We start from the raw sequence: 27,248 nt of genomic DNA on the forward strand, positions 1-27,248 counted from the left end.
GAGCGCACAGGACCTGTGGCTACTGAACGCCTACTCCTGTGGCTTCCTGTGCCACACAGTCCTTCAGCAGGCACCATGTGCTCCCAGCTGCCAAATGGTGGCCATGTGGGGTCAGGCAAGCAGTACGCGAAGGTCAGGCATGGGGGAGTGTTGAAAAGTGTAAGGATTTAGATCCAGCAGCCCTCTGTACCTGCACATCCAACCAGCTGCTAATGGAAGGGTAGAAACCCACGTGTGGGCTGTTTCATGCCAGACTTCCCACCCGACACAGTCCAGCAGCTGCTTACAACACACTTGTAGGCCTCAGTGTTAGAAGGAATGCAGTGCAGAACCAGCAACCTCTGCAGGAGCAGGCCGAGCCAAGGACATCTGTAGGAACAGATGTGAGCCAGTGGCCTTTGCTGGAGCAGGCCTATGCCAACAACCTCTGCCTGAGAAGGCCCAAGGCAGAGCCTCAGCGGGTGCAGCCCCAAGCAAGCAACCTTCATGGAAGCAGACCCGAAAGACCCCTGGAATTGCAGAGTGGCCCCTGGAGTGCTGAGCTACCTCTGGGAACACTGAGTGACCTCTGGGGTGACTGGAACCATGGCTCTGACTTCATCATAAGGAACAACCATCTGAGCCTTGAACCCACTGGCACCTGGAAGACTGACCACTAGAGACTCAGCCCAAACTACACCAATCAGAAGAAAAGATGAGTAGACAAGGAAAGAACACATTCAACACCACTAAGAGCAATAAGACACCAATAAAAACTGGTGGTTCTACAGCAGTAAGACTTGAACACCCCAATATAGATGAAGCAAAAGAAAATAACTTCAGGAGAATGTTTGATGACAACTTATGCTGGAGAGGATGCGAGGCACTGCTGGAGGGAGTGCAAGCGGTACAGCCCCTTTGGATGTCAGTGTGGAGATTTCTCAGAAAACCAGGAAACAACCTTCCTCAAGACCCAGCAATACTAATTTTGGGTATGTACCCAAAGGATGCTCAATCATACCATAAGGACATGTGCTCACCTATGTTCATAACAGCATTGTTTGTCATATCCAGAAACCGGAAACAACTTAAATGCCCCTTGACTGAAGAATGGATAAGGAAAATGTGGTCCATTTACACAACAGAGTACTACACAGTGGAAAAAAACAATGACATCTTGAAATGTGCAGGCAAATGGCTGATCTAGAAAACATCATAGTGAGTGAGGTATCCTAGACCCAGAAAGACAAATATCACATGTACTCACTCATAAGTAAGTGGCTTTTAGACATAAAGCAAAGAAAACCAGCCTACAATTCACAATCCCAGAGAACCTAGACAACAAAGAGGACCCTAAGAGAGACATACATGGATGCAATCTACATGGGAAGTAGAAAAAGACAAGATCTCCTGAGTAAGTTGGGAGGGGAGAGGAAGGGGTGAGCAGAGAAGAATATAGAGCTCAATAAAAACAACAACCAAAGGAAGGAATGAAGTGGGACAGCGACACAAGGCTGCGTCTGAGAAACATGCAGACCCCGTGTCGCAGGACACAAGAGCTCACCCATAGGGTTTGGTCTGCCGGTGGGGTTCCTGAAAACCATCTCATGGATACCAAGGGATGACTGTAGTAGATACGGAGTCTCCTCATGTTGTGTTTTATGATGCCACAATGTATGTTGTTATCTGCTCAACACAGTAGCCAGGCAATTAAAATGTGTGCGTAGGCAAAAGTATGTACATGAGAAAAATCTGTTTACATAGTTTAAAAACACTTCTTATGTAGGTAAGGCTCCTATCTCATTTTATAACCACTCTGTATGGGTATCCACCACAAATAAAACACTTAAGTGGGCAACATTATTTGTAAGGAGCTTGCAGATATGAAGTGCTCTATAGATGATTAAAAATAGTGGAATGTCTTAACAACCCCACAAAGCCTTCCACACTGAGTTGTCTTCTTTATCTCAAACTAGATCTGCTAAAAAATGAAGCAAAACTCATCGTCTCAATTATTCATTTTATAAGTAAGGGTAAGTCTGCTGGAAGGGGCCTCCTCACTGGATGGGCAGAGTGTAGCAGCGTGAGGGTGTCACTGGCTCCTCCCAGAGTACCAGCTCCACAGACGCTTGACTAGAATTTCGTCGTAACCGCTGTAGCTCGTCTATACATGGTATGCATTTAAATCTCAGAAATGTACATTAACCCTGCAGCAAACACTGGAAGTCATGAGGACCCAGTTCTTCCTTACCGTAACAGTCTAGCCCAGGGCAGCAGCCTGACAGCCCTGCCACCTTCATTTCTCAGGAGACTCAGGGCTATCAGGATGTTTAGGGCCTTTGTGATAGAGGGCCAAGGGTCAGGACCAGAGTTAGGACATGAAAGGGCTCATTCCTAGTAACTCAGGACCAATCGTGGGTGTGATTAGGATCATCTAGCTTGGGCCAACAGACAAGTAGGGGAACAGGGAGGAGGTGGTTTCCCTCAGATTCTTATTTAAACAAACGTCACCAAGGGATAGAGAGGAAATCACACACTGCCCGCTAGTAGATCCAGTTCACCTCTTCCATGCTGTCTTCCCAGCTCCTTATTTCCTGATGCCAGAATACAGAATATTCATTTAGCTCAAGCTTACTTTGTGTTTGAAAGACATTTCCAGGCCCAGGAATAACTTTTGTTTCCATGGGAGTCAACCATGGCCATAGCCTGTTCTCTTCACTAATCTGCCACTAGAGCCTTTGAGAGTCAGCTAGGACAGAGGAGTCCTGAAGAATGTGTGTGTGTGGGGGGGTGTTACCAGGGCGTGGAAGACAGCAAGAGACGAGATCTCCCAGGACCTGTCAACACAGAGGACAACTTGTAATAGGTGCTGGAGAACACGCAGGGAAGGTGGTAGGTGATCTGAGTTCAACTCTGCCTGGCTTTCCTGGCTTTCTGAGTCACAGTTTAGGTGTCATCCGCCAGTTTTCACATGTGAATATAAACCAGCACCATCTAGGCAAGCTTGTTGATTTGCTTTTATTGTCCAATGCCGCTTTTCAAATTTATCTGTATTTATGAATGTGACTGTGGCTCTTTTATTTCAGTTACTCCAAAGTGTTTGACTGCATATGATTTTCTTTTGGTATTTATTATTACAAATTTTTCCTTTAAAGATCTGTCTGTCTGTCTACCTACCTACCTACCTACCTACCTACCTACCTACCTACCTACCTATCGTGCACTGGTGTTTTACCTGTATATACTCTGTGTGAGGGTGTCAGATTGCCTGGAACTGGAGTTACAGACAGTTGTGAGCTGCCATGTGGGTGCTGGGAATTGAACCTTGGTCCTCAAGAAGAGCAGCCAGTGCTCTTAACAGCTGAGCCATCTCTCCAGCCTACCATAGGTTTTAATAACTTTTTTTAGCAACAACAAATATGTAAGGAATATGCTTTTTTTTGTGTGTGTGTGTACACAGGTGTCTTTTGTGCATGCGTGTTGAGGCCAGAGTTGGGTGTCCTCCTCTTCTCTCTGCTTTATTCCCCTGAGACATCATCTCTCATTGTGCTACTAGGGATTTAAACCTGGGCTCCATGCTTATACAGCAAACACTCTTACCAACTGAGCCCTGAGCCACCAGCTGCCAGTCCTTCTCACATTTTTCTTTTCTTTTTTTTTTTTTTTTTGAGATAATATCTTACTGTGCAGCCTTGGTTGGCCTAGAACTTGATTTGTAACCAGGCTGGGCATGAACTCAGAGATCTGCGCCTGCCTCTGCCTCCCAGTACTGGGATTACAAGTGTGCGTGACCATGCCTGATTGTAAGAAATATTTTTGGAATGTCTTTCTATACCTGCACACAGGAGGGTTTTTTTTTTTAACAATTTGCTATGGTTTCTTGTTTTTATTTTGAGATGTGTCTGATACACAGCTCAGGCCTGTAAGCTTCCTGGAGGGCTTGGGTTCTAGGTGTTCTTTGCTTTTGGCCTTGCCTCTTGTGAATCCTGTTTTTGTCATCAATAATAATCCCTTATGCCTTGTCCTGTGGTGCTGAAGACAAACCCAGGGCCTTGTGCATGCCAAGCAAGTACTCTGCCATTAAGCCACACTGCTGTCCTTCCTCCCGGAGTTTTTGGGTGTTTTGGATTTCTCAGACAGGATCTGTTGTACCCTAGGCTGGCCCTAAACTTGCTATGCAGCTGAGGCTGGCTTTGAACTCTGAATCTTTTTCTTCAGTCTTCCAATCCCCTGCTGGGATTACAGATGTGAGCCACCACATCTGGCCCTCCAAGTTTTCCAACACTTAACACTAGAAGTGGGGTCAAAGGTTACAGAACATCCATGTGCTGACTGGTTTTATATCAATTTGACACAAACTATAGTCATTTAGGAAGAGGGAACCTCAACAGAGGAAATGCTCCTGCTAGACTGGCCTGTTGGCAAGCACACAGGACATTTTCTTCACTGATGATTAAGGTGGGTGGAGCCACCCCTGGGGTGGTGGTCTTGGGATCTATAAGAAAGTAGGCTGGGCCGGGCAGTGGTAGCACATGCCTTTAATCCCAGCACTCCGGAGGCAGAGGCAGGTGGATCTCTGTGAGTTCAAGACCAGCCTGGTCTACAAGAGCTAGTGCCAGGACAGGCTCCAAAACCACAGAGAAACCCTGTCTCGAAAAACAAAAAACAAAACAAAACAAAAAAAAAAAAGAAAGTAGGCTGAACAAGCCATGGGAAGCAAGCCAGTAAGCAGCACCCTCTACAGCCTCAGCTTCAGCTCCTGCCTCGAGGTTCCTGCCCTGTTTGAGTTCCTGACCTGGCTTCCCTCAACCCAGAATATTTTAGCCAAATAAACCCTTTTCTCCTCAAGCTGTGTCTGGTCCTGGTGTTTCATCACAGCAGCAGAAACCCTAACTGAGATGATCCATGTCCCGAGCTGCTCTATGAGGCGGTTTTATGGCCTGGCTGTGCCGATGACCTCTGCCAAGCTGTGGGGGTTAGGATGCCTCTTCTCTGCTGATGTTTCTAAGACTGCTGCTGGAGTGGGGCTCCTCCCACGGTGACTGGGCACCTGATTTCCAGGAATCTCTTCATGTCTTCTGCCTCGTTCCTCACCAGCCTACTTCTCCTCCTAAGCTGGAGGAACTCTTTAGATTTTGAGTGCAGATCTTCCGTTCCTTCTGTATACTCAGTTTTGGATTTGGCCCAAGCAGCTGTCTTTTTCATTGTCAACCCTCAGGGTTTAGGTCTTTTTGGGTGGTAGGTCTTTTTGGGTGGTGGCAGTGGTGTTGGAATTAAACCTCGAACATGTAAGACAATCCCTCTACCACTGAACTACACTGCCCGCCCCAGGGCTGGCTACTTAGGATCCTCCTGCTGGTTTGAAATGCTAATTTTCTGAGTGTTTTTTTTTTTTCCTGTTCTCAGCATTTTCTATCTTCTTTTTCCCCTTCTATTTTCAATGTGAGATGTTGGAAATGTCCAGTAAAGAAATACTTTTTAAAATCAGCACTTGAAGCATGGCACATAAAACTAGAGGCTTCGGGAAATCTTGTGGAAACTGCCTCTACTGGGTAGGCCTTGTAGCACTCTGGTGATGAAGTTAGTTTGGTATGAGAAAAATTTCTAAATTTAAATAAATATTACTTCTTAAAAACTAGGAAATGAGTTAAGACTCTTTGAAAACGGAACACAGGCATCTCTGATTCCCAAAGCTCAGACAGATCGTCCAGCAAGAGGACGATTAACTAATCTGAGTAACCAATGGTGAAAGCACAGCTTGTCGGCTTGCTCTCTGAGGACATCGTTCATTCTGCCCATGACACCATGGGAGTGATTAAAATGTCCTTCTCCCCAGGCAGTGACATTCACTTATCTGTAAATTACAATCTTAGAACACTCTGATGAGCCTTCAGAAAATATATTCAGAACCTCTTTCCTCTTTAAAGATGGTAGGACTTCCTTTAGGACACAATTAAACACCATGGCCTTTTATAAATGTACCCCTGTCTTGAAAAGGCTTCTTGGTTGGGACCTGTAGTAAGATTTCCCATGACCTCAAGCATTTTCGATGTATGGGGAAAAATACAAGCCTGTGTTAATACCGGGAATAAGCACAGAGGGTAGAAACACGGAAAGCGGATGAATTATAGTCAGTACAGGGCTCGTGGGTGACTTCAGAGATGTACTGGGAAATAAAGGCATACTTTACGTGAAACCTGTCTGTCATCAAGACAGGCTACAGTGTTTTCTTTTTTTTAAAGACTAAATAGAAGGAAGAGGAATGACTGTCCCTTATCATGGAAAGGTCTGTTCACTATACTAGCTCCCATGAGCCGCAGTGATGGCTGCCTACAATCTCACCAACAATTGAAGAAGAGCAGACACCAAAATGAGTTGTCCCTGACTTTTTAAAAAACTAGCATCTTTCTTTTTTCTCAGACAAAGTCTTTTTTTCCTAATGTCTTGCTACGTAGCCCAGACTGGTCCCAAACACATAATCTTCCCACCTCAGCCTCAGATGTTGGAATTACAGGCACGTGTTGACATGCTGAGCTACAAAAAGCTTTTAATCACAGGAATCACCGGAGAATCATTTCAGTAAGAGAATTGATGAGACAGGAGATTGACATTTACCCTAATTGTCATGTATATAACATAGCGTAGCACGTGAGTCACCGACCTTACTGAGAACACCGCTGGTAGCATAGTGAAAGATGCTGAGAGGAACGGCACACTGCTGCCAGCAGACCTAGGCTTTGGCTGGTAAATGCCTGCCATGGTGACAGCTGCCTGCTTCTGTTAGAGGACAAGGTCTCTGCTGGGATTCTGCACTCTTTCAGGTTATCGAGTGAAGACCTGTGTTTGTGGCAACCATGCAAGTGTTCTAGAACAAGAAGTGTGGAGAGGAGGGAGGCATGGAGGGGTTGGAGTGTTCTAGTACAAGCAGTGTAGAGAGGAGGGAGGTGTAGAGGGTTTGGAGTGTTCTAGAACAAGCACTGTTGAGAGGAGGGAGGTGTAGAGGGTTTGGAGTGTTCTAGAACAAGCAGTGTGGAGAAGAGGGAGGTGTGGAGGGTTTGGAGTGTTCTGGAACAAGCACTGTTGAGAGGAGGGAGGTGTAGAGGGTTTGGAGTGTTCTAGAACAAGCAGTGTGGAGAAGAGGGAGGTGTGGAGGGTTTGGAGTATTCTAGAACAAGCAGTGTGGAGAAGAGGGAGGTGTGGAGGGTTTGGATTGTTCTGGAACAAGCAGTGTGGAGAGGAGGGAGGTGTAGAGGGTTTGGAGTGTTCTAGAACAAGCAGTGTGGAGAAGAGGGAGGTGTAGAGGGTTTGGAGTGTTCTAGAACAAGCAGTGTGGAGAGGAGGGAGGTGTGGAGGGTTTGGAGTGTTCTAGAACAAGCAGTGTGGAGAAGAGGGAGGTGTGGAGGGTTTGGAGTGTTCTGGAACAAGCACTGTTGAGAGGAGGGAGGTGTAGAGGGTTTGGAGTGTTCTAGAACAAGCAGTGTGGAGAAGAGGGAGGTGTGGAGGGTTTGGAGTATTCTAGAACAAGCAGTGTGGAGAAGAGGGAGGTGTGGAGGGTTTGGATTGTTCTGGAACAAGCAGTGTGGAGAGGAGGGAGGTGTAGAGGGTTTGGAGTGTTCTAGAACAAGCAGTGTGGAGAGGAGGGAGGTGTAGAGGGTTTGGAGTGTTCTAGAACAAGCAGTGTTGAGAGGAGGGAGGTGTAGAGGGTTTGGAGTGTTCTAGAACAAGCAGTGTTGAGAGGAGGGAGGTGTAGAGGGTTTGGAGTGTTCTGGAACAAGCAGTGTGGAGAGGAGGGAGGTGTAGAGGGTTTGGAGTGTTCTAGAACAAGCAGGGTAGACAGGAGGGAGGTGTAGAGAGTTTGGAGTGTTCTGGAACAAGCAGTGTGGAGAGGAGGGAGGTGTAGAGGGTTTGGAGTGTTCTGGAACAAGCAGTGTGGAGAGGAGGGGGGTATAGAGGGTTTGGAGTGTTCTGGAACAAGCAGTGTGGAGAGGAGGGAGGTGTAGAGGGTTTGGAGTGTTCTAGAACATGCAGGGTAGACAGGAGGGAGGTGAGGAAGGTTTGGTCTTTTGGACTCTGGACAGCTGGGACTTTGTCCTGGGCACAAAAGCTCTGAACAGGAGGCTGTTTGTGGAAGACGGAGGAGACAAAAGCCAACCTTCACTGCCTGCTAAGGAAAGCTGGGCTCTCCTGTCAGGGCTGAAGATGCTGAGGAAGAGCTCCCATAGGTCAGTGAGACTAGGGTGTGAAGACCTCTGAATCTGAGTACACTATATGAGTGACAGTGAAGATCAGAGAGCAAGAGCTAGCAACCTTTGCTATCTTCTCAGAGCCAAAAGACTCACGTGTCTGCTGGATAAACATACATTAGTTGAAGAAACAACATGGAATTTGTTTCAAGTCCATCAGAAACAGACACACAGACTGATGGACACACAGACAGACAGACAGACAGACACACATCCCACAGAGCCCAGTTCTAGTAGCTACTCTGTAAAGCAGAAACCCCCGTGCACACAGCTGGCAGTTCAGAAATACTATGTCATGTGACAGTAATCAATAATCAAAACCATCAGACACCATGGTCTTTAGGGGCTGTGCAGAACATGAGGACCTGGGCACCATGGGAACACCTAGGGCATTTAGGTGGAATTAGGTCCCTCCTCCTCCTTTTAGGGAAAAGGTTTATTTGAACTTAAGAGTTTTAAATGACAGTCTATCACAGTGAGCCAGGCTTGGAAGTTGGGGTGAGTCTGTCCTATGCAGTAGACACCCTTCCCTTATTTTGTGGAGTAGGTCGTTTGAAAAAATAAAAGCCCTCCCAAATCTCAAAACTACACTTTTTGTGACAGGGTCTCACCTTGCCTGGGGTAGCCTTGACCTCACTGTGTAGCTCAGAATGACCTTGAACTATGGTCTTCTTGCCTCCACCTCCCCAATGCTGGTATCACACTTTTGCACCACAACATCTACCTCCATTTTCCAAACATTTTAAAAAAAAAGAAAAGGTGATACATTTCCCCTCTTTAGCCCCAGTAAGATACAAAAGTGAGACTTTTGTCAGACTGGACACCGTGGAAATGCTCTGCCCTAGGCCATAAATTCCTGTGCCCTCACCTGCCAGAGGTTACAGATGCCTGAGCAGTGTCGTGAGCCACAGTCAAGGAGTGGTGGGTGACTTAGCTTTAACAAAGCAGTGTGGCTTTTTTCCATCATGAACAGGTTCTCTTGAATTCAGATACCCAAGCCACATGAAGGATTTTTTTTCTTTAAAAATTTAAAACAAATTTATTGTATCAGTCAGTGTTCTCTAGAGTCACAGAACTTATGGGATGGATATATGTATATAAGGGAATTTACTGGAATCACTTACCGGTGCAGTCCAGCTAATCCAACAGTGGCTAGCTGTGGACACAAAGTCCAAGAAGCTAGTAGTTGCTCAATCCTACCAGGCTGAGCGTCTCACCTGGTCACAGCAACAGAGGAGTAACTAAAGTTTCTTGCCTGAAAAATGAGTGGAATAAAGCAGGAAACCCACTTCTCGCTCACAGTTTCAAAGTGACCAAACCCTTTAGACTGCCCATCCTAATCAGGAGAGTGACTAAACTGTCAGAGCACGGGCTTGCCCTCTCACTTCCCTTCCGTACAGTACACCCACTGACCACCAGGACATGGGCACCATGGAGGAGCAACCTCAGAGTTCATGAACGAGGCCGGGGAAGGAGGCGCTGTCTGAGATAAGGCTACCATTTGAGAGAACTCCGCCCACAGAAGGCCACCCGAGGATTTCTAAAAGAGATATGTGCCATCAACTTCCAGGACATTCCCCCACAACCCAGGAGAGCAACCAATGCTGCTAGCGCTCTCCCGCAAGCCAGGAATTTACTGGAAAGAATTCAGCCTGTGTAGGGCTGACGGAGCAGGACTAGCAGATTAGAGAGATCTGCTCAAAGGACAGGGTGAAGTTTGAAAACGTTTAGAAACTCAGCAGTTCAACAGTAAAGCTAGAGCAAAATATTTGGGAAGAGCATAAAGGCAAGGTGACGCAGGCCTGTTGTCATAGAGAGGAGCAAGGTGACGCAGGCCTGTTGTCATAGAGAGGGAGGAGCAAGGTGACGCAGGCCTGTTGTCATAGAGAGGAGCAAGGTGACGCAGGCCTGTTGTCATAGAGAGGAGCAAGGTGACGCAGGTCTGTTGTCATAGAGAGGAGCAAGGTGACGCAGGCCTGTTGTCATAGAGAGGAGCAAGGTGACGCAGGCCTGTTGTCATAGAGAGGAACAAGGTGACGCAGGCCTGTTGTCATAGAGAGGAGCAAGGTGACGCAGGCCTGTTGTCATAGAGAGGAGCAAGGTGATGCAGGCCTGTTGTCATAGAGAGGAGCAAGGTGATGCATGTCTGTTGTCATAGAGAGGAGCAAGGTGACGCAGGTCTGTTGTCATAGAGAGTGAGGAGCAAGGTGACGCAGGCCTGTTGTCATAGAGAGGAGCAAGGTGATGCATGTCTGTTGTCATAGAGAGGAGCAAGGTGACGCAGGCCTGTTGTCATAGAGAGGAGCAAGGTGATGCATGTCTGTTGTCATAGAGAGGAGCAAGGTGACGCAGGCCTGTTGTCATAGAGAGGAGCAAGGTGACGCAGGCCTGTTGTCACAGAGAGGAGCAAGGTGACGCAGACCTGTTGTCATAGAGAGTGAGGAGCAAGGTGATGCATGTCTGTTGTCATAGAGAGGAGCAAGGTGACGCAGGCCTGTTGTCACACAGAGTGAGGAGCAAGGTGACGCAGGCCTGTTGTCTTAAGAGTCTGAAGAGATCAGATCACTCAAGCCTATGAAATTAGGTCCAGTCTGGGCAACACAGTGAGTCTCAAAAAATAAAAATGAACAAACAAACAAAACAAAGTAAACGGTCTGCATCATTTGTTCTAGCTAGCAGGAGTCTCTGCTGTCTGCAATTGTTCTAGCTAGCAGGAGTCTCTGCTGTCTGCAATTGTTCTAGCTAGCAGGAGTCTGCTGTCTGCGTTTATTCTGGCTAGCAGGAGTCTCTGCTGTCTGCAGCCCTTGGATCAATTTATGGAAACAAATGAACATCAAATGAGCGGCATGTTAATGGAGAGCTTTCCGCTGCCCAGGACTGACAGGGAACCCAGCAATGCTTTCTGTGCAATAGCTTCTGGTGCTGTGTTCAGAGCAGTTTATTTCTGGGGGGAGGGAAAGGCTGTGAAGGAAGCCAGGCTTTATCAGAGAAGTGCTGAAATCAGTGCACTACTTACAATGAGCTGCTTCAGGCCCACGAAAGACTGTTCTACGGAGCTGGCGGTTAACACCTGTCTCCTCGCTGCGGCCTTCTCACCCAGGAAGCGAAGCATCAGGTCCTTAACTGCATCTCCCTAGGAAGAGCGAGGGAAAGAGAGGTGGAGACGATGAAACACTCATGGGCTTGGCATAAGAAAGCTGCAATCAGCCAGAAGCTAAGCCATAACTTCTAGAAGATTCCAGTCTTACAATTCTGGAATTGTAGTAAAATCACCACCAGACCAGGTTTTTAGCAGAGACCACAAAATGGCTAGGACAGGGGCTTTCATGGATGGGTTCAGGAGAGGGCTTCCAGCAGGTGACATACTGAAGACAGGTCCCTTATAATGACAAGTTCATATCCAAGCTCTGTCCTAGCCTTGCACCTAGGGATCTGGGCTTGCTGGAGTTGGAGGATTCATTTTAAGATTATTTCTGCACTGGGGCTACTCTTGTCCCCCAACTTGATTCATCTGGTTACGCCCACCTGGAGACAGGGTTGAGTGCCTGAGGTATTACTTCAAGCATTTTACTTCTTTTAAAAGGGAAGTCACAGAAAACCAGGGGGAGGAAGAAAAGGTTCACGTGAGCTGCACAGGGAAAAAGGGCCTATGACTTGAATGACAGGGAAAACCTAACTTGCATGAAGCATGGGACGTGCTGAGTCCCGCGACAATGTCTTTCACAAGCTCCTCATGCTCCAAGGCTACATAACAGAGGTGACTGATGTACCAAGTCAACAACAAACAGGGATAATTATTCAGTATGCTCACACCAAGCAGCCCTGACAGTGAAGACCGTGTGCACAGGCTGAGGGGAACCCAGACCTGCCTGCTGGAGATGATGCTTCCTGTCCTGTTGACACTGTCTGCTCTTTAGGCACCTGGAGAGGCAGGCGGGCAGCCTCAGCAGGAGGGTCGTGTGGGCTCTGTGCTGTTTCTGCCCTTGTGTGGTGAGTGAGCCTGGTGCTTGAAGAGGGCCAGGCCACACATCTTCCTAAACTAGGGTAAAATTCAGTAGCAGTCATTTTGTAATTCCTGCTCTTGGAGAATAAGGTACAATACTTCAATTATCACAGCCGCAAGAGCAGCTGAGAGATCTACAAGGGGTGTTTAAAAGGCTGACATGTGTGATCTCGTCAACTGTAAAAATGCTACCTGTGCCAGATACAGAGAATTCCTGGGGCTGGAGGGGGGGGCAGGCGGACAACATCACCTCCATCCTAGTGAAGCTGCCCATTGATGAGAGCACACCATAAATACCTTTTATCCTTAAATTCTTTTCCTTAAAGTTTAGTTATGGTGTGTGCAGGACGGCTCAACAGGTAACAGCGCTTCTCTCACACCAGGCCAGCCTGGTGACCGGAGTACAGTCCCTGGAATCTACATAAAGGTGGAGGAGAGAACCAACTCTATGACGTTGTCTCTGACCGTCATATATGCTCTGTGGAACATGTACACACCCAATACATACACTGATAATAATGAATAAATAATGTAAAAACTAAAAAGGGATTAGTTACAACAGGAGACTTGGGGTAGAAAGGTCTATCTGACTAATCAATGTTTTAGCTGTCACCACACATCTAAGGATGGGCCTGCATCTGCGGTGTCCCTAAACTGAAGGTGAAGAGGGCAAGTGAGATGATGGAGTCGTACACATTACATCCCTTATGCCCACGAGGATGAGGAGAGGAAGCTGCTGCAGTGGGGCTGGGATCCAGGTGGAACTTGAGGTCTCCTCAAACCCCAGAAAGAATGGGGGTCGTGGAGGAAAAGCCATGAGCACACCACACCATTCTCCTGAGGGGCGTGAGTAGTTCTTGAAGGTCAGGGTGCTGGGGACTGAACTTGGGTTCTCTGAAAAAACAAGTGATCTTGATCACTGAGCCATTTCTCCAGTCCAGCCTCATGGCTCATTCAAGCTTTAAATCTTGTTCTTTTTAGATTTATTTATTTTTATCTGCATGAGTGTTTGGCCTGCATGTATGCATGTGCATGCCTGGTCAGAAAGAGGTGTCAGATCCCTTGGAACTGGAGTTATGGATGGCTGTGAGCTGCCACATTAGTGCTGGGAGCTGAACCATCCTCAGAAGGACCATCAAGTGCCCTTAACCACTGAGCATCTCTCCACCCCAGAGTGATTAAATCTTAAGAGCAATCTGGGAGGAAGCACACTGGAGCTATTGAAGAACAAAGGTGAGAACCGTGAAGGTCCCCAGAAGATAGTAACAAAGTATCCCTTGTGTCTTCAAACACGACTGTGTAATAGGATTTCAAGTTAACGACAGCTGGGAGAATACACATGGACTAATAGGCCTACAATAAAAAATTAGGGTTTCGGCTTTCCAAGACACCAGAAGAATATGTAATAGCGAGGTCCAGAATAGGGAACAATATTTCCTATAAATATCGCTCAATTCCATCAGAACAGTTAAAGAGCTTTAAAATCAGCCAATAATAGTAAGACAAATATCCAAAGCATAAAAGACATTTTTTTTTTAAACAGATAACTTCACAAATTGGCATCTGAGGGCTGGCAGGATGGCTCAGTGGGTGAAGATGGTGCCAAGCCTGACCACATGGTAGAAGGAGAGCCCCTTTCTACAAGTTGTCCATTGATTTCTACATGTGCTTCCTCTCAACAAATAAGTAAATAAATGCAAGGAAAAAAATTAAAAAATGGCCTATATACCAAAATGAGTTTGATAACAGAAGTGACTAGTGAATGCAAATTCGAATTCCAGCGAGATAGCACTACGCAGCCACCAGCACTGTGAAGCAGAACAACGACTTTGACATGTCCCCAACTTCCCAGGACAATCAACGACGCTGAAGAGGACACAAACTGCTACACCGATTTCGGAAGCCAGTTCAGCTGTTTATCACACAGCTAAGCACACATTTTCCACAAACAAGCTAAGGAAAACAGTGGCATACATCCACACACAGGCGTCTGCACAAATGCCTTGTTATGTCACTCAGGCTGGCCGTGGACTCAGTCCTCCGCTTCAGCCTCTAGGACTAGAACCACTTGTACTCAACACACCTTACTTGCAACACTGTTATTTTACTAAATAACTCATAGGAGCTTGGGTGTGCGTGACACACACAGGACAGACACTGGCGGCATGATGAGTTTTACTTGTCTAAAACCCTGCCTACGGTTTCTAATAATTCAACACGGGGCAGATCTGGAACCCACTCATCTGCTGGACACACCACAGGTGCAGCCGAGGGCCACATGCATTTATGCACTATGGTGGGTACAGCGATAGGGTTTGACAGTTTGGCAATAGCGCTGACTCTAGATTTGAGAACCTTAGACATTTTCTGCTAGGGGAAGTCATGGCAGAAGAGACTTAATGACCATAAATTTCTGCTCTCACCTTCTAGGGACATAACACCTTACCTTTGCCCAACTCACTCTATGTGGGCTGCTGAGGTCAAGAGGCTGAGTCCTGGGCCAAGGGCACAGGGTAGGGTACACAGACTTTGTTTTCCAGTAGATATACCTACCAAAGGAAGGCTCACATGGCCCTTCTTCCCTCATCCTGACAGCGGGGGTCTTGATGCCTGGACCCACTTTTGTTGGGGGGAAAGCCACCCCACAGACCTGGTCATATTCAGCTGACTTCTCTATTACAGGGACACAAACTCCTACCCAATCCAGCCACTGTCACTTTTGTTGCCACTGGGGACTGGATTAATGCAGCTCAGAAGTTCCAACTCAAGGATTCATTCAAGTTTTACCACTCCTGTACGGATCCTCTGGGTCACACATGGTATTAGCAAAGCAAGCACCTGAAACAGTTCCTTCAATGCAGGGTTCGTCCAACACTCATGCATCGGTAAGGGAATGTCTATGGACCTGGTAGTTTATGAGACCCTCAAAGATCTGCATGTCCCCAAACATGCTATTCTTGACCAGTTGCTAAAATTTAACCGTTTGGTTAGTTTGACTCCCAGCTCTGCTTCATTTTGTGTCTGTGTGAGTGAATGCCCCATGCGCAGTGCCTGTAGAGGTCAGAGGAGCGTGTCGGGTCCCTGAACCTGGAGTTACAGGAGGTTGTAAACCACCTTCCCCGAGAGCTGGGAATCAAACGTGAGTCCTCCGTGAGAGCGGAAAGCCCTTCCAACCACAGCCACCTCTCCAGTCTTCTAATTCTACTGTTGAAAGGAATATGGTTAAATGTAAAACATTTTATTTTATTTAATGTGTTTTTTTTAATTTAATTTTTTTGAGGCAAGCTCTCAGATGGTCTAATGTCTTGGTTGTTAGGGTTAGTATTGCTGCGATGAAACACCATGACCGAGAGCAACTTGAGGGGAGGAAAGGATGTATTTGGCTTATTCTTCCGCATCACTGTCCATCACTGAAGGAAGTCAGGACAGGAGCTCAAACAGAACCTGGAGGCAGGAATTGATGCAGAGGCCATGGAAAGGTGCTGCTTACTGATTTATTGCTCATGGCTTCCTCAGGCTGCTTACTTATAGAACCCAGGATCATCAGTCCAGGGATGGCAACATTCATAATGGGATGGGCCCTCCCCCATCAATCGCTAATTGAGAAAATGTCCCACAGCTGGGTCTCATAGAAGCATTTTCTCAATTAGGGCTCCCTCCTTTTAAATGACTCTAACCTGTGCCAGGCAACGTAAAACTAGCCAGCACACCCAGTTCCACCTTGGACTTGGTATTTAGGCTGAGCCTGAACTTTTGATCCTCTGCTTCCATTTCTCAAATCCAGGGATATAAGTGTGCTACTATCCCTGACGTCATTTTTCTTTTAAGATACGTAACTGACACAAAAACTATGTATCCAGGGTGTCCAACCTGCTAATTAAATATAGGATACGGTGTACCAAATAACACAAATGAACTAATCACCATCACTACCCATAGCTACAGTGTGAGTGTGACATAAAACCCACTGTCATACATTCTAAGCTAACTGTGCAGCATTCTAACTGGGCCATCATACTACACATTAGCCCTCTCTCACATGACTGTACCTCAGACTCAGTTTCCACTAACTTCTACAGTACACTCTGCCATGAGTTCATTCCTTTTCTTTTCTAAACAAGAATATATGGTATGCTGGGTGGTGGTAGTGCATGTCTTTAATCCCAGCACTTGAGAAGCAGAGACAGGTGGATCTCTGTGAGTTAAAGGCCAGCGTGGACTACAGAAAGAGTTCCAGGACAACCAGGGCTGCTACACAGAAATCCTGTCTTGAACCCCCACCCAAAAAGTGGCATTTATCTTTCTTTGCTTGAGTTATTTCATTTCATATCTCACCCTTCATGCTGTCACATATTGTCAAAACGACAGCAGTCCCTTCTTTGTAAAAACTCAGTCACCTGCATGCACCCACCACGTTCTCTTTACATCTGGACCCGGAAATGGATACTCAGGCTGACTGTACTGCCCTATTGTGCCACAAGGCTGTAAAGAGCGCAGGAGTCCAGCTTTCTCTATGCTGCTGACTTCAGCTCTGACTGGATCATATGGTGATTTCAGTTCTAATATCTTGAAGTGCGTCCATGTTGCTTTTCATAACGGCTTACTAATTTGCATTCACTGCAATCATCGCCATAGCCTGTCTGTTAACAGCCATCCCAACAGGAATGAGCTGACAGTCTCTGTGGTTTTATTTGTATTTTCCAGATGATTAGAGGCAACTTCTGGTTCTTCAGCTCAGATATAGATCTGAACACAATTTGTCATCTCTATGATAGATATAGACAGCACAGGGTGACACAGAGCACCCAGAACCACGGCAAGAGCCCTGAGATCAGCAGTTGGTGCAAACGTCATAGGAGTCTGTGCAGAGGTTCCATAAAAACAGAACTATTACATGAGGTGGATATGGTGGCTCAGGACTGTGATCCCAGACTCGGGAGGTTGAGACAAGAGAACTATGAATTTGTTATTAGCCTGAGTTAGGCAGTAAGTTCAAGCACAACCTGGGCTATGTACCAAAACCCTGTCTCTAAAACAAACACAACAACAACAACATGTAATTCAGCTAAGTCATTCAAGGTTTACCCTAGAAGGAAGTCAAGCTCCTGAAGTCAGCACCCCACAGAGATTCCTGTCATCCACGAGTCCTGCACCCCACAGAGATCCCTGTCATCTGTGTCCTGTACCCCACAGAGATCCCCCCATCATCTGTGTGTCCAGCACCCCACAGAGATCCCTGTCATCCACGAGTCCTGCACCCCACAGAGACCGTCATCCACGTGTCCTGTACCCCACAGAGATCCCCCCATCATCCGCATGTCCTGCACTCCACAGAGACCCGTCATCCATGTGTCCTGCAACCCACAGAGACCCGTCATCCACGTGCCCTGCAGTACCCAGAGACCCTTGTCACCCACGTGTCCTGCACCCCAGAGATCTCTAAACATCTAAGTGTAGTAGAGATCCCTGTCACTCATGCGCACTGCAGTAGAGACCTGCCATCTACCTGTACTGCCGCACCAGACTCACAACAGTCAAAATGCAGAAACAGTCAAGGTGCCACCAGCAGATGAGTGGAAAGAAAAGATGGTCTGTAAACACACTGCAGTTCTCTGCGGTCATAAGGCAGAACAAAGTCATGCCATTTGTAGGGAAAAATATCCAAGTAAAGACGGTTAAATGAAATAATGTAGAACATGAAAGACATATTTCGCAGTTTCTGTACAGTGAGGAATCTACATTAAAAAACTGAAGTAAATAATTTGCTGTTGCTATCACACATTTTCTACTGATTTTTGACTGTTTCTAATGGTTGCATGTGGAAATGTTAATCTAATAACCAGAAAACATTTGCATACCTGTTTGTAAACATATATAGATCTCTACACATGTATATGTATAAAATAACTCTAATACAAAGCAGCAGGACAGAGTCCTTGATTCTGTTTTTCTTTCTAAAACAAAACATTTTCCATGGGAAAAAAACACTAGAAATGAAAGTAGAAAGGGGACTTTTTTGGGGGAGGGGAGAAGAGGGAGGAGCGAGAGAGGATACTAGAAGGGAAAAGAGAAAGATAAATATCTTATATTCTCTTCCGTATGTGTAGCCTAGATCAAAACATATGCATACACGACACCCCCCCCCCCACAGACGTCCACCATGACAAGCAGAATGGACTTTGGAGAAAAGAAGCTGGCTGGTGACAGAGAGGACAGGAGACTAAGATGGGAGGCGAATATGAGCAAAAGACGGGCTATCCGAGTATGGAAATGTCACAGTGAACGCCTATGATACTGTATGCTCGCTACATGTGATGAAAAGCAAAGAAGACCACCTGTGCTGGCCAGCTAACTTCATGTCAACCTGACAGAGGCTGGAGTCATCTGAGAGGAGGGAGCCTCAATTGAGAACATGCCTCCAGAACATCAGGCTGCAGTGAACCTGTCGGGCATTTTCTTAATCAGTGACTGATGGGGGAGGGCCCTGTTCATGGAGGACGGTGCCATCCCTGGGCTGGCACCCTGGGGTCTATAGAGCGCAAGCCAAGCAAGCCAGTAAGCAGTACCCTCCATGGGCTCTGCATCAGCTCCTGCCTCCAGCTCCTCCCTGCTTTCTGCCCTCACTGCTTTGAAAGATGAACTATTATATGGAACTCTGAGTGAAATGATCCCTTCTCCCCCAAGTTGCTTTAGTTATGGTGTCTTACTACAGCAATAGTAAACCTAACTAAGACACCATCAGCAGAGCGCTTGGATGAAGACGTGCAAGTCCTTGTGGGGTGCCACTATCACCAAACACGGCCTCGCAAGCATCACTCTATGGCCTCTCTAACTTAATTGAATTGCCACCAAAGTTGCCTAATAAATAAGTAATAGAAATTTATCCCATAAATAGGAGACTTTTAATTAGATAATGAGATAAGCCACTTGGTAAACGAATTCCAATGTAAGTGTTTTAGGAAGCTGATTTAGAACAAAGGACACCCAAGCCACTGCAGTGTCGGAGGGAGGACAGCGGATGAGCACTGTGTACACTGGAGTTTCCAGAAGAAGCCATGCGCACACTAAAGGCCATCTGTAAGGCCGATGACAGATTAGAAGGGTTCTCAACTTTTCCTAATGCTGCAACTCTCTAACACATTTCCTCAGGTTGTGATGATCCCCAACCATAACATTATTTTGGTTGTTACTTCATAACTGTAATTTTGTTCTGCTATAAATTGTAATATAAACATCTGTCTTATGCGCTGGTCTTAGGTGACCTCTGTGAAAGGGCTGTTCGACCCCAAAGGGGTTCACCACCCACAGGTTGAGAACCAATGGATTAGAACTTATGAATTGCAGAATCCTGGAAAGTTACAGACCCAGCGCTACAGCCATCCCGAGGTCTTTAGTTCCTTCAGTCATCCATTGCCCTATGCTGGGGTCTGACCTAATCTCCAACTATCAGGCAAAACCTCTGAAGGGCACTTTTCTTTTATAAACATTTATTTTTAGTTGTGTGTGTGTGTGTGAGTGTGTGTTTGTCTGTCTGGGGTGGGGTGGGGTATGTGCACTTGAATGCAATGCCTGCCCTGTCAAAGGCTATTGGCTCTTTTGGAGCTGGAGTTATAGGTAGCTGCAAGCGCTGGGAACTGAACTCTAGTCCTCTGGAAAAGCAAACACTACCAACCACTGAGCCATCTCTCCAGCCCTAGAATGCATTCTTTCTTTAATTTCTTCCAAAATTGATCCTGCTTAGGAGGCTAGAGTTGTAACTGCTACCAAGCCCATGACACACATTTCCAGGAAGAGATGAAAAGGAGTAAGATACAGACACAGAAACGTTCTGCACCCTACCTGAATGTTGTCAAACTTGAGGCCAGGCATGGTGAGGTTTTCCTTGTCTATGAACACAGTGCCATACTGCTGGGTCGCCACCTTCATCAGGACCTCTCTGGTCTCCGGGCTGGGGAGCCACGCATCATTTCTCCGGTCCATCTCACTCATGCTCAGGGCTGTGGCGAAGGGGTCGTCACTGCCGGCAAACACAGCCTGGATCTGTGAGAATGGCTTTGGAGACTCAGACTCCAGAGGTTCCGGGGAAACACCTGATTCCGATCTTTCCACCCTCGTAGAGTAAGAGGGGCTGGTGGACTCTGGCGACTTTTCTCCCACGGGGGCAGGGAGTGAAGATAGCCTTTCTGGAACTGGGGAGCCTGCGTTGGGATTACTGACCGAAATGAAAGTAGAGGTTGTGAAGGAGTCAAAGAAGTCAGAGGCCAAGGAATTGGAGCTCACGCCATCTCCAAAAAATGTACTCAGGCTGGGACTGGGCTGGACCATCGGAGGAGGGGTCTTGGCTGATGTCTCACTGGCGCTACTGAAACTGGGAGATTTCACCATTTGGGACTCGAAGCCATCCTGCAGAAACAAGTGCGGCTGGGAGGGAGTGGAGGTGGCCTGGCTGAAAATGGTGCAGACAGGTACGGGCTCGTCTTTGGAGGACAGACTGGATGATGCTTCTGAGATCTGCTCCTCTGGGTGAGATTGGCCATCCCTGGGCCCCACATCCTCCGTGCCAGCCTTCTCCAGCGCAGGCATGCCCGGCACATCTTCTCGCATTGAGTCTTCTTTCAGAGACGCTTTGCTATCGGGTGTCATGTCTGAAACATCTCTGGGTGTATCGTCTCCATCGGTTTCACTGCCAGTGCTCAGAGTGTCCGCCCCTTCTCTGTCTGTGGCGCTGGGCAGCCTGCCATCAGTGGTGCCTCCTGGGGGCTCGGCGACATCCTGCAGACAGCCGAGGTCACTCACGTCACCCTCGCTGTTGTTCGGAGAGTCGGAGATGAGCACGCTCTCCATCATGTGCTCGTTCAGCTTATCGACGAAGCGGCGAGAGTCTTCGGACAAGGGATCCTTCTCGTCAGATCCAGACTCGTCTCCACCAAGATCAATGGTCTCCTCGTGATAGAGCAGCTGGCCCTCCTCCCCAGACGCTGCCCCAGGGATAGGTTCAGGCCTGGCCTGGGCTGGAGAAGATGTCTCACTTGGGCTCTGTTCACCATCTTTAGCTTTTTCCATGTTGCCTGAAAACAGAGGCAGTCACAAATCGCATCATTGTCTATTTCCAGTGTTGGCAAGTAACTTGCTTTTTTTTTTTCCGAGAAAGGATCTCATATAACCTGGGTGGACTTGAACTCATAACCTCTGCGGTTCTGAGATGATAGGCTGTGCTACCTAGATCTTGCTGCTCAGTGGAACAAAGGTTTTAATAGTTTCAAATCCAAATAATATAAAATTAGAAATTTCTCTTTTTCTAGTTTACTTATTTTGAAGTGATAAAATACACACGAATTCACTGCTCAGCATTTTTAAGTTTGCACTTTCTGTTGTTGTCTAATCAGCTGCTAGGATTTTGATCATCTTGCAAAACAAAAATTCTATACCCATTAAATCTACCCTGTAAGGGGAGACTGCTCGTTCATTCCCATTCACCCAGACCAAAATAATCATGCAAAAACAATATTAATTACAACACTGTTTGGCCAATGTGTCAGGTGTATTTTTAGCTAGCTCTTACATCTTAAATTCACCCATTTCTATTATTTTATATTTTACCTTGAGGCTCATGGTTTGTTACCTCTTACTTCTTGGGCAGCTCCATGGCATCTGCCTCCTTTGTCAGCTACAAGGCATTTGTTTGACTCTGCCTATTCTTTCTGTATATCTCTATTAGGATTTCCCGCCTGGCTTTACTCTGCTAAGTCACTGGCCAAAACACCTTTATTCATCAACCAGTAAAGCAACACATATACAGAAGAACATCCCATATCACTACCCAACCCCCAACTCACACATGGACAATCAACATCCTACTTCTGTTGCTTTTAAATTTCCAGGAAGTACATTTAAATAGACTCATAAAGCACTCATCCACTGTAATATATAGTTATCAGTGCCCAAGTGCTGTCTGCCCTGACTGCGGGATACGCCCCCCCGCCCCCTCAGGCCCAACCATGTCTACCTCATAGTGTCCTCCGAGGGCCCTTGCCTACGTACAGGCTGAGAACAATAACACATCTTGACGGTAAAAAACATGCTCTTGAGAAGAGACAGAAGGTAACCATTGGCAAGAGACACTGTGAGACTCATTCATGAAGGACGCTCTGCCCTGCCCAGGACCCTCCATCCAGAACTCCAGCATGACTGGCACTTCCCCTGCAGATTCTGCAGGATGTCGTGAGTACTAATTTAATGTCCTTTGTTCACACTCGGACTCCTTCAGTCTTCTCTGGTGGACGTTGTGGGCTCTGACTGGATGAGGTTTGCTGCCTGCTTGTTCTTCTGTCTGCTGCATGCTGTTTGCTCTCTTGCTTGCTAAATGATCACCCATTTGAACTGGGATCATGGCTATCATAGATCATTCTCCACACTGTACCGAACATCCATGCTACAGCATGTATGGGCTTTCCTTCCCTAGATGCTCTGTCATTAAACAGGAATCATGGCTATCATAGATCATTCTCCACACTGTACCGAACATCCATGCTGCAGCATGTATGGGCTTTCCTTCCCTAGATGCTCTGTCATTAAACAGGAATCATGGCTATCATAGATCATTCTCCACACTGTACCGAACATCCATGCTGCAGCATGTATGGGCTTTCCTTCCCTAGATGCTCTGTCATTAAACAGGAATCATGGCTATCATAGATCATTCTCTACATTGTACCGAACATCCATGCTGCAACACATATGGGCCTTCCTTCCTTTTGACAGGTGACTAACATGTACTGCAGGCATGTGGCAGTCTGTTTATCCATTTACCCATTACCAGATACTTGGGTTCCTTCTAGCCTCTAGGGACCGGGCACACTGCTGCTGTGAACAGGATGTGTGAATGTATGTATCTTTGAGATTCTAATTTCAGTTCTTTGGTATACCCTGTTCTAATGAGCAGAGAAGGAAGTGCTAGATCAGAAGGTAATCATGTTTTTTGTTCGTGTTTTTGCTTTCTGAGACAGAGTTTCTCTATGTAGCCCTGGCTATCCTTGAACTCACTCGGTAGACCAGGCTGGCCTTAAACTCAGAGATCTGCTAGTCTCTGCCTCCAGAGTGCTGGCATTAAAGACATATGCCACCACCGACTGACAGTAATCACTTTATTATTTTAACAAGGAACTAGTTTTTCCAGTTCAATAGAAGCCCTTTTTCCATTCCCTGCAACAGTGTACATATACCCCAATTTCACTACATAATGGCTGACTGATATTTTTGTTTTTACTTAGCTTCCTGCCCCCAGACAGCATTTCTCTGTGTAACAGTACTACCTGTCCTGAACTTGCTTTGTAGACCAGGGTGGCCTCTAGCTTACAGAGATCTGCCTGCCTCTGGCGCCCCCCTTCCCCAAGTGTGTGCCACCACGCCTGGCTTTACTTAGCTTTTTCTTATGTGTGAAAATTTGTTTTTATAAATCAAGGACTTAGGTAACCTAAGACGGCCTTAAATTAAGTGACAGAAGTTGACCTTGAACTCTTGATCCTCCTGCCTCCACAACCCAAAGGCTGGTACAGGTGCTGCACCAACACCCCCTCCTACTGTATTTACTCATTTGTGTGTGTGCAGTCAGAAGACAAGTATCTGAAATCAGTGCTCTCTTTCCACCACTATTTCTCCTTCCTGCCTTTTCTTTTGGAGATGCGGGGGTCCCCCTACTTAGCCCAGGTTGACCTCAAACTTGCAGTCTTCCTGTCTCAATCTACCGAACGCTGGGCTTACAGGCACGAAACACTTTGCCCAGCCAACACGACTCACTCTTCACTGCTCAGGTTAAGCCCGTCTCTAAGGCCCCTCGCGTTTGGCTTACCGCGGTGTTTTAAGTGTGGGGATATGAGACACCGAGGAGGGCAGGAGCAGGAGTTGGGGTAAACAAAACCGTACCATGAGCAATGGTGATGTAACACGGGTTTCTACTATACATGCACATGAACCTCGCTCTGTACACAAGAAACTGAGGCCTGGAGGGCGTGTACCTTGTCTAAAACCACAGTGGGCACAGAACTGGCTAAAGTCAACAGGCAATCCCTGCTGGGGCTGCCACACACAGACTGGCGGGTCCCAACCCGGCGCGGAAGAAGGCGGTGACTACACACGGAAGGTCGAGGGCCCCGGCGACCCCTCCTGACTGCGGCCCACTCCTCACCTGCCACCCGCTCCCGGGGGCGGATCCCACTCGGGTGAAAAGGGTCCGAAGAGAGGACTGGAGACCGGAAGCCGACTCAAGATCCTAGCGCCCATGAACTTGTGCGCCTGCGCGTGCCGGCTACTTAAAGCCCGACTTCCGCATAGGCTCAGTTCGGGAGCTCCCACTGGAAGCCGGAAGCCAGGCACATTTCCGGTCCATGAGCGGTGGGCGGGACATAAAGCCCCAAACATTTGGAGAGCGAGAAGGGTGGGTCCAGTGATTGAAGGAAATCATCCTCCCTTGGGGCTGGCTCCAACCAAGGATGATTTCCCCTAGGACCTTGTCTTTGCTCTTGCTGGTCTCCACTTCCCCACCTGTGTCTGTGGCAGTGTGTGCTAACGTCCATAAAGATGGGGAGTAGGGATGGTCAAGAGTCAGTTCCGCCTGCTTGAGTGGGTTGACTGAGTACGGTTCTACAGTCAAGGACTCCTCTTTCTTGATTTCTAGTGTTATCTCAGAAAAAGGTTGTGACAGTTTGAAAACACACCTCTCATCTCAAAGGGGATTAAGGGCTTATTCTGGAGCCAGTGATGAGTGACAGCTGGGAACATAGATTCAGGTTACCTTGATTAAATTCTGCTGTCTTACATGGTAACAATTGGATGGACTTTTACAGTAAGAATAAGAAGTAAATCTAAATCGATACACTTTTCAAGCATGCTTTGGAAACATTGGGTAGCTGGGTTACAGCCAAGCAGCGAACCCTCTGCTATAACTGATGACATTTGTAAAATTGCGATTGGTGGAAGACAGTGGCCAGAGATTTCCCCTGGAAGTCACGATGTTGGACACAGAGGTGACCAGTGGGTGACTGCTAAGGGAACTAATGGTAGTGTCATATAAACTGCTGTCATGAAGGTCAGTCCGAGATACTGGGAAAAGTCACAAACACAAAAGAAACATGTGTGGATCCTGAACTCCATAGAGCCAGTCCAGTGTATTCCCTGGGATGCATTCTTATCTTCCAGTACTCTCCATGCCAGAACAGGACTTAAGAGACTTCTGTCTGTGGGAGCTCTGGGCAGTATAGATCATGGCGCAGTTGTGTCGCTGTGCAGGACTGGTCTCTCATGGGAAATGGACACAGCTGCCCTTCACGGCTCCCGTACACCGCTGCCGTCTTGACTCAAAATTGTAGCATCTTTTTGTTTTGTTTTGTTTTTCGAGACAGGGTTTCTCTGTAGCTTTGGAGCCTGTCCTGGAACTAGCTCTTGTAGACCAGGCTGGCCTCGAACTCACAGAGATCCACCTGCTTCTGCCTCCCAAGTGCTGGGATTAAGGCGAGCGTCACCACCACCCAACAAGCTTGCAGCAGCTTATCTTTTTTTTTAATCTTTTTTTTTATTGAGAAAATGAGGATAAAAAACAAGTTTCCACCTCCTCCCAGCCTCCCCCTCCTCCCACCTTTCTCCACCTCCTCTCTCCCTTCTCCCCCTCCCCCCACTCCTTTCCCCCTCCCTCTCCAGTCCAAAGAGCAGTCAGGGTTCCCTGCCCTGTGTTAAGTCCTAGGTCCTCCCCCCTCCGTCCATATCTAGGAAGGTGAACATCCAAACTGGCTAGGCTCCCACAAAGCCAGCACATTACGTAGGATCAAAACCCCTTGCCAATGGGGATGTTCTACGGGGAACTCATGTGGGAGCCTAGGCAGTTTGGATGCTCAACTTACTAGACCTGGATGGAGGTGGGGGTTCCTTGGACTTCCCACAGGACAGGGAACCCTGATTGCTTTTCGGGCTGGTGGGGGGGACTTAATTGGGGAGGGGGAGGGAAATGGGAGGAGGTGGCGGGGAAGAGACAGAAATCTTTAATAAATAAATAAATTAAAAAAAAAACAAAAACAAAACCCCTTGCCATTGTCCTTGGCGTCTCATCAGCTCTCATTGTTCGCCATGTTCAGAGAGTCCAGTTTTATCCCATGCTTTTTCAGTCACAGTCCAGCTGGCCTTGGTGAGCTCCCAATAGATCAGCTCCACTGTCTCAGTGGGTGGGTGCACCCCTCGTGGTCCCGACTTCTTTGCTCATGTTCTCCCTCCTTCTGCTCCTCATTGGGACCTTGGGAGCTCAGTCCAGTGCTCCAGTGTGGGTCTCTGTCTCTATCTCCATCCATCACCAGATGAAGGTTCTATGATGATATGCAAGATATTCGTCAGTATTGCTATAGGATAGGGTCATTTCAGGTTCCCTATCCCCAGCTGCCCAAGGAATTAACTGGGGACCTCGGCTTGGGCACCTGGGAGCCACTCTAGATCCTAAAGAAGCTAAGTAAGAAGGTGAACCAAAGGAAAAACATATAGTTATCCTCTTGGCTATGGGAAGTAGACAAAGTTGCCGGGGAGAAAATTGAGATCTTGGGGGTGGGGTGGGATGGGGGTAAGGGGAGATGGGGAGAGAAAAGGGAGAAGGGGAGGAAGGGGGGAACTTGGGGAAAAAGGAGGATTGGGATAAAGGAAGGTTGGATAGGGGAGCACGGAAGCACAATTCTTAGTTAAGGGAGCCACCTTAGGGTTGGCAGCTTATCTTTAAATGGACGTTTAAGAATCTGCCGCTGAGGCTGGAGCAAAGGCTGCTGGCAGTGGTCTGATGGTCAGGACCATGTTTAGAGTTAAGCATTGCCAACCATAATGCCCATTTAGCTGCTTGCTCTCTTTAGGACGTGGGCCGCGGAAGCTCCAAGGAGCAGGTCGGGAATGCTAGAGCGCCGCTCTAGTGGCCGCCCGTCCAGCAGCATTTGCTCCGTTCTTGCCCTCCGACCCAGGAGCCCCCGCGGCTCCTAGCCGGCCTGAGGATCCAAATGAGC

General features: G+C 47.3%; 1 protein-coding gene across 1 annotated transcript in view; it reads right to left on the reverse strand.

The window, feature by feature from the left end:
* The window catches only part of Trappc12 (trafficking protein particle complex subunit 12), a 75,513-nt gene extending 50,960 nt beyond the window's left edge, over positions 1-24,553 (reverse strand). Inside the window, exons 1-3 of the mRNA XM_075984128.1 lie at positions 24,410-24,553; positions 20,065-21,293; positions 11,239-11,355 (exon numbers count right to left, since the gene is read on the reverse strand). Of these exons, the coding sequence (XP_075840243.1) occupies positions 11,239-11,355; positions 20,065-21,288 (1,341 nt within the window). The 5' untranslated portion in view covers positions 21,289-21,293; positions 24,410-24,553. The remainder of the gene's footprint in view (positions 1-11,238; positions 11,356-20,064; positions 21,294-24,409) is intronic.
* Positions 24,554-27,248: the final 2,695 nt, after the last annotated feature.

Source organism: Microtus pennsylvanicus, chromosome 8 (assembly GCF_037038515.1).
Source record: "Microtus pennsylvanicus isolate mMicPen1 chromosome 8, mMicPen1.hap1, whole genome shotgun sequence".
In the NCBI taxonomy this organism is placed as follows: domain Eukaryota; kingdom Metazoa; phylum Chordata; class Mammalia; order Rodentia; family Cricetidae; genus Microtus; species Microtus pennsylvanicus.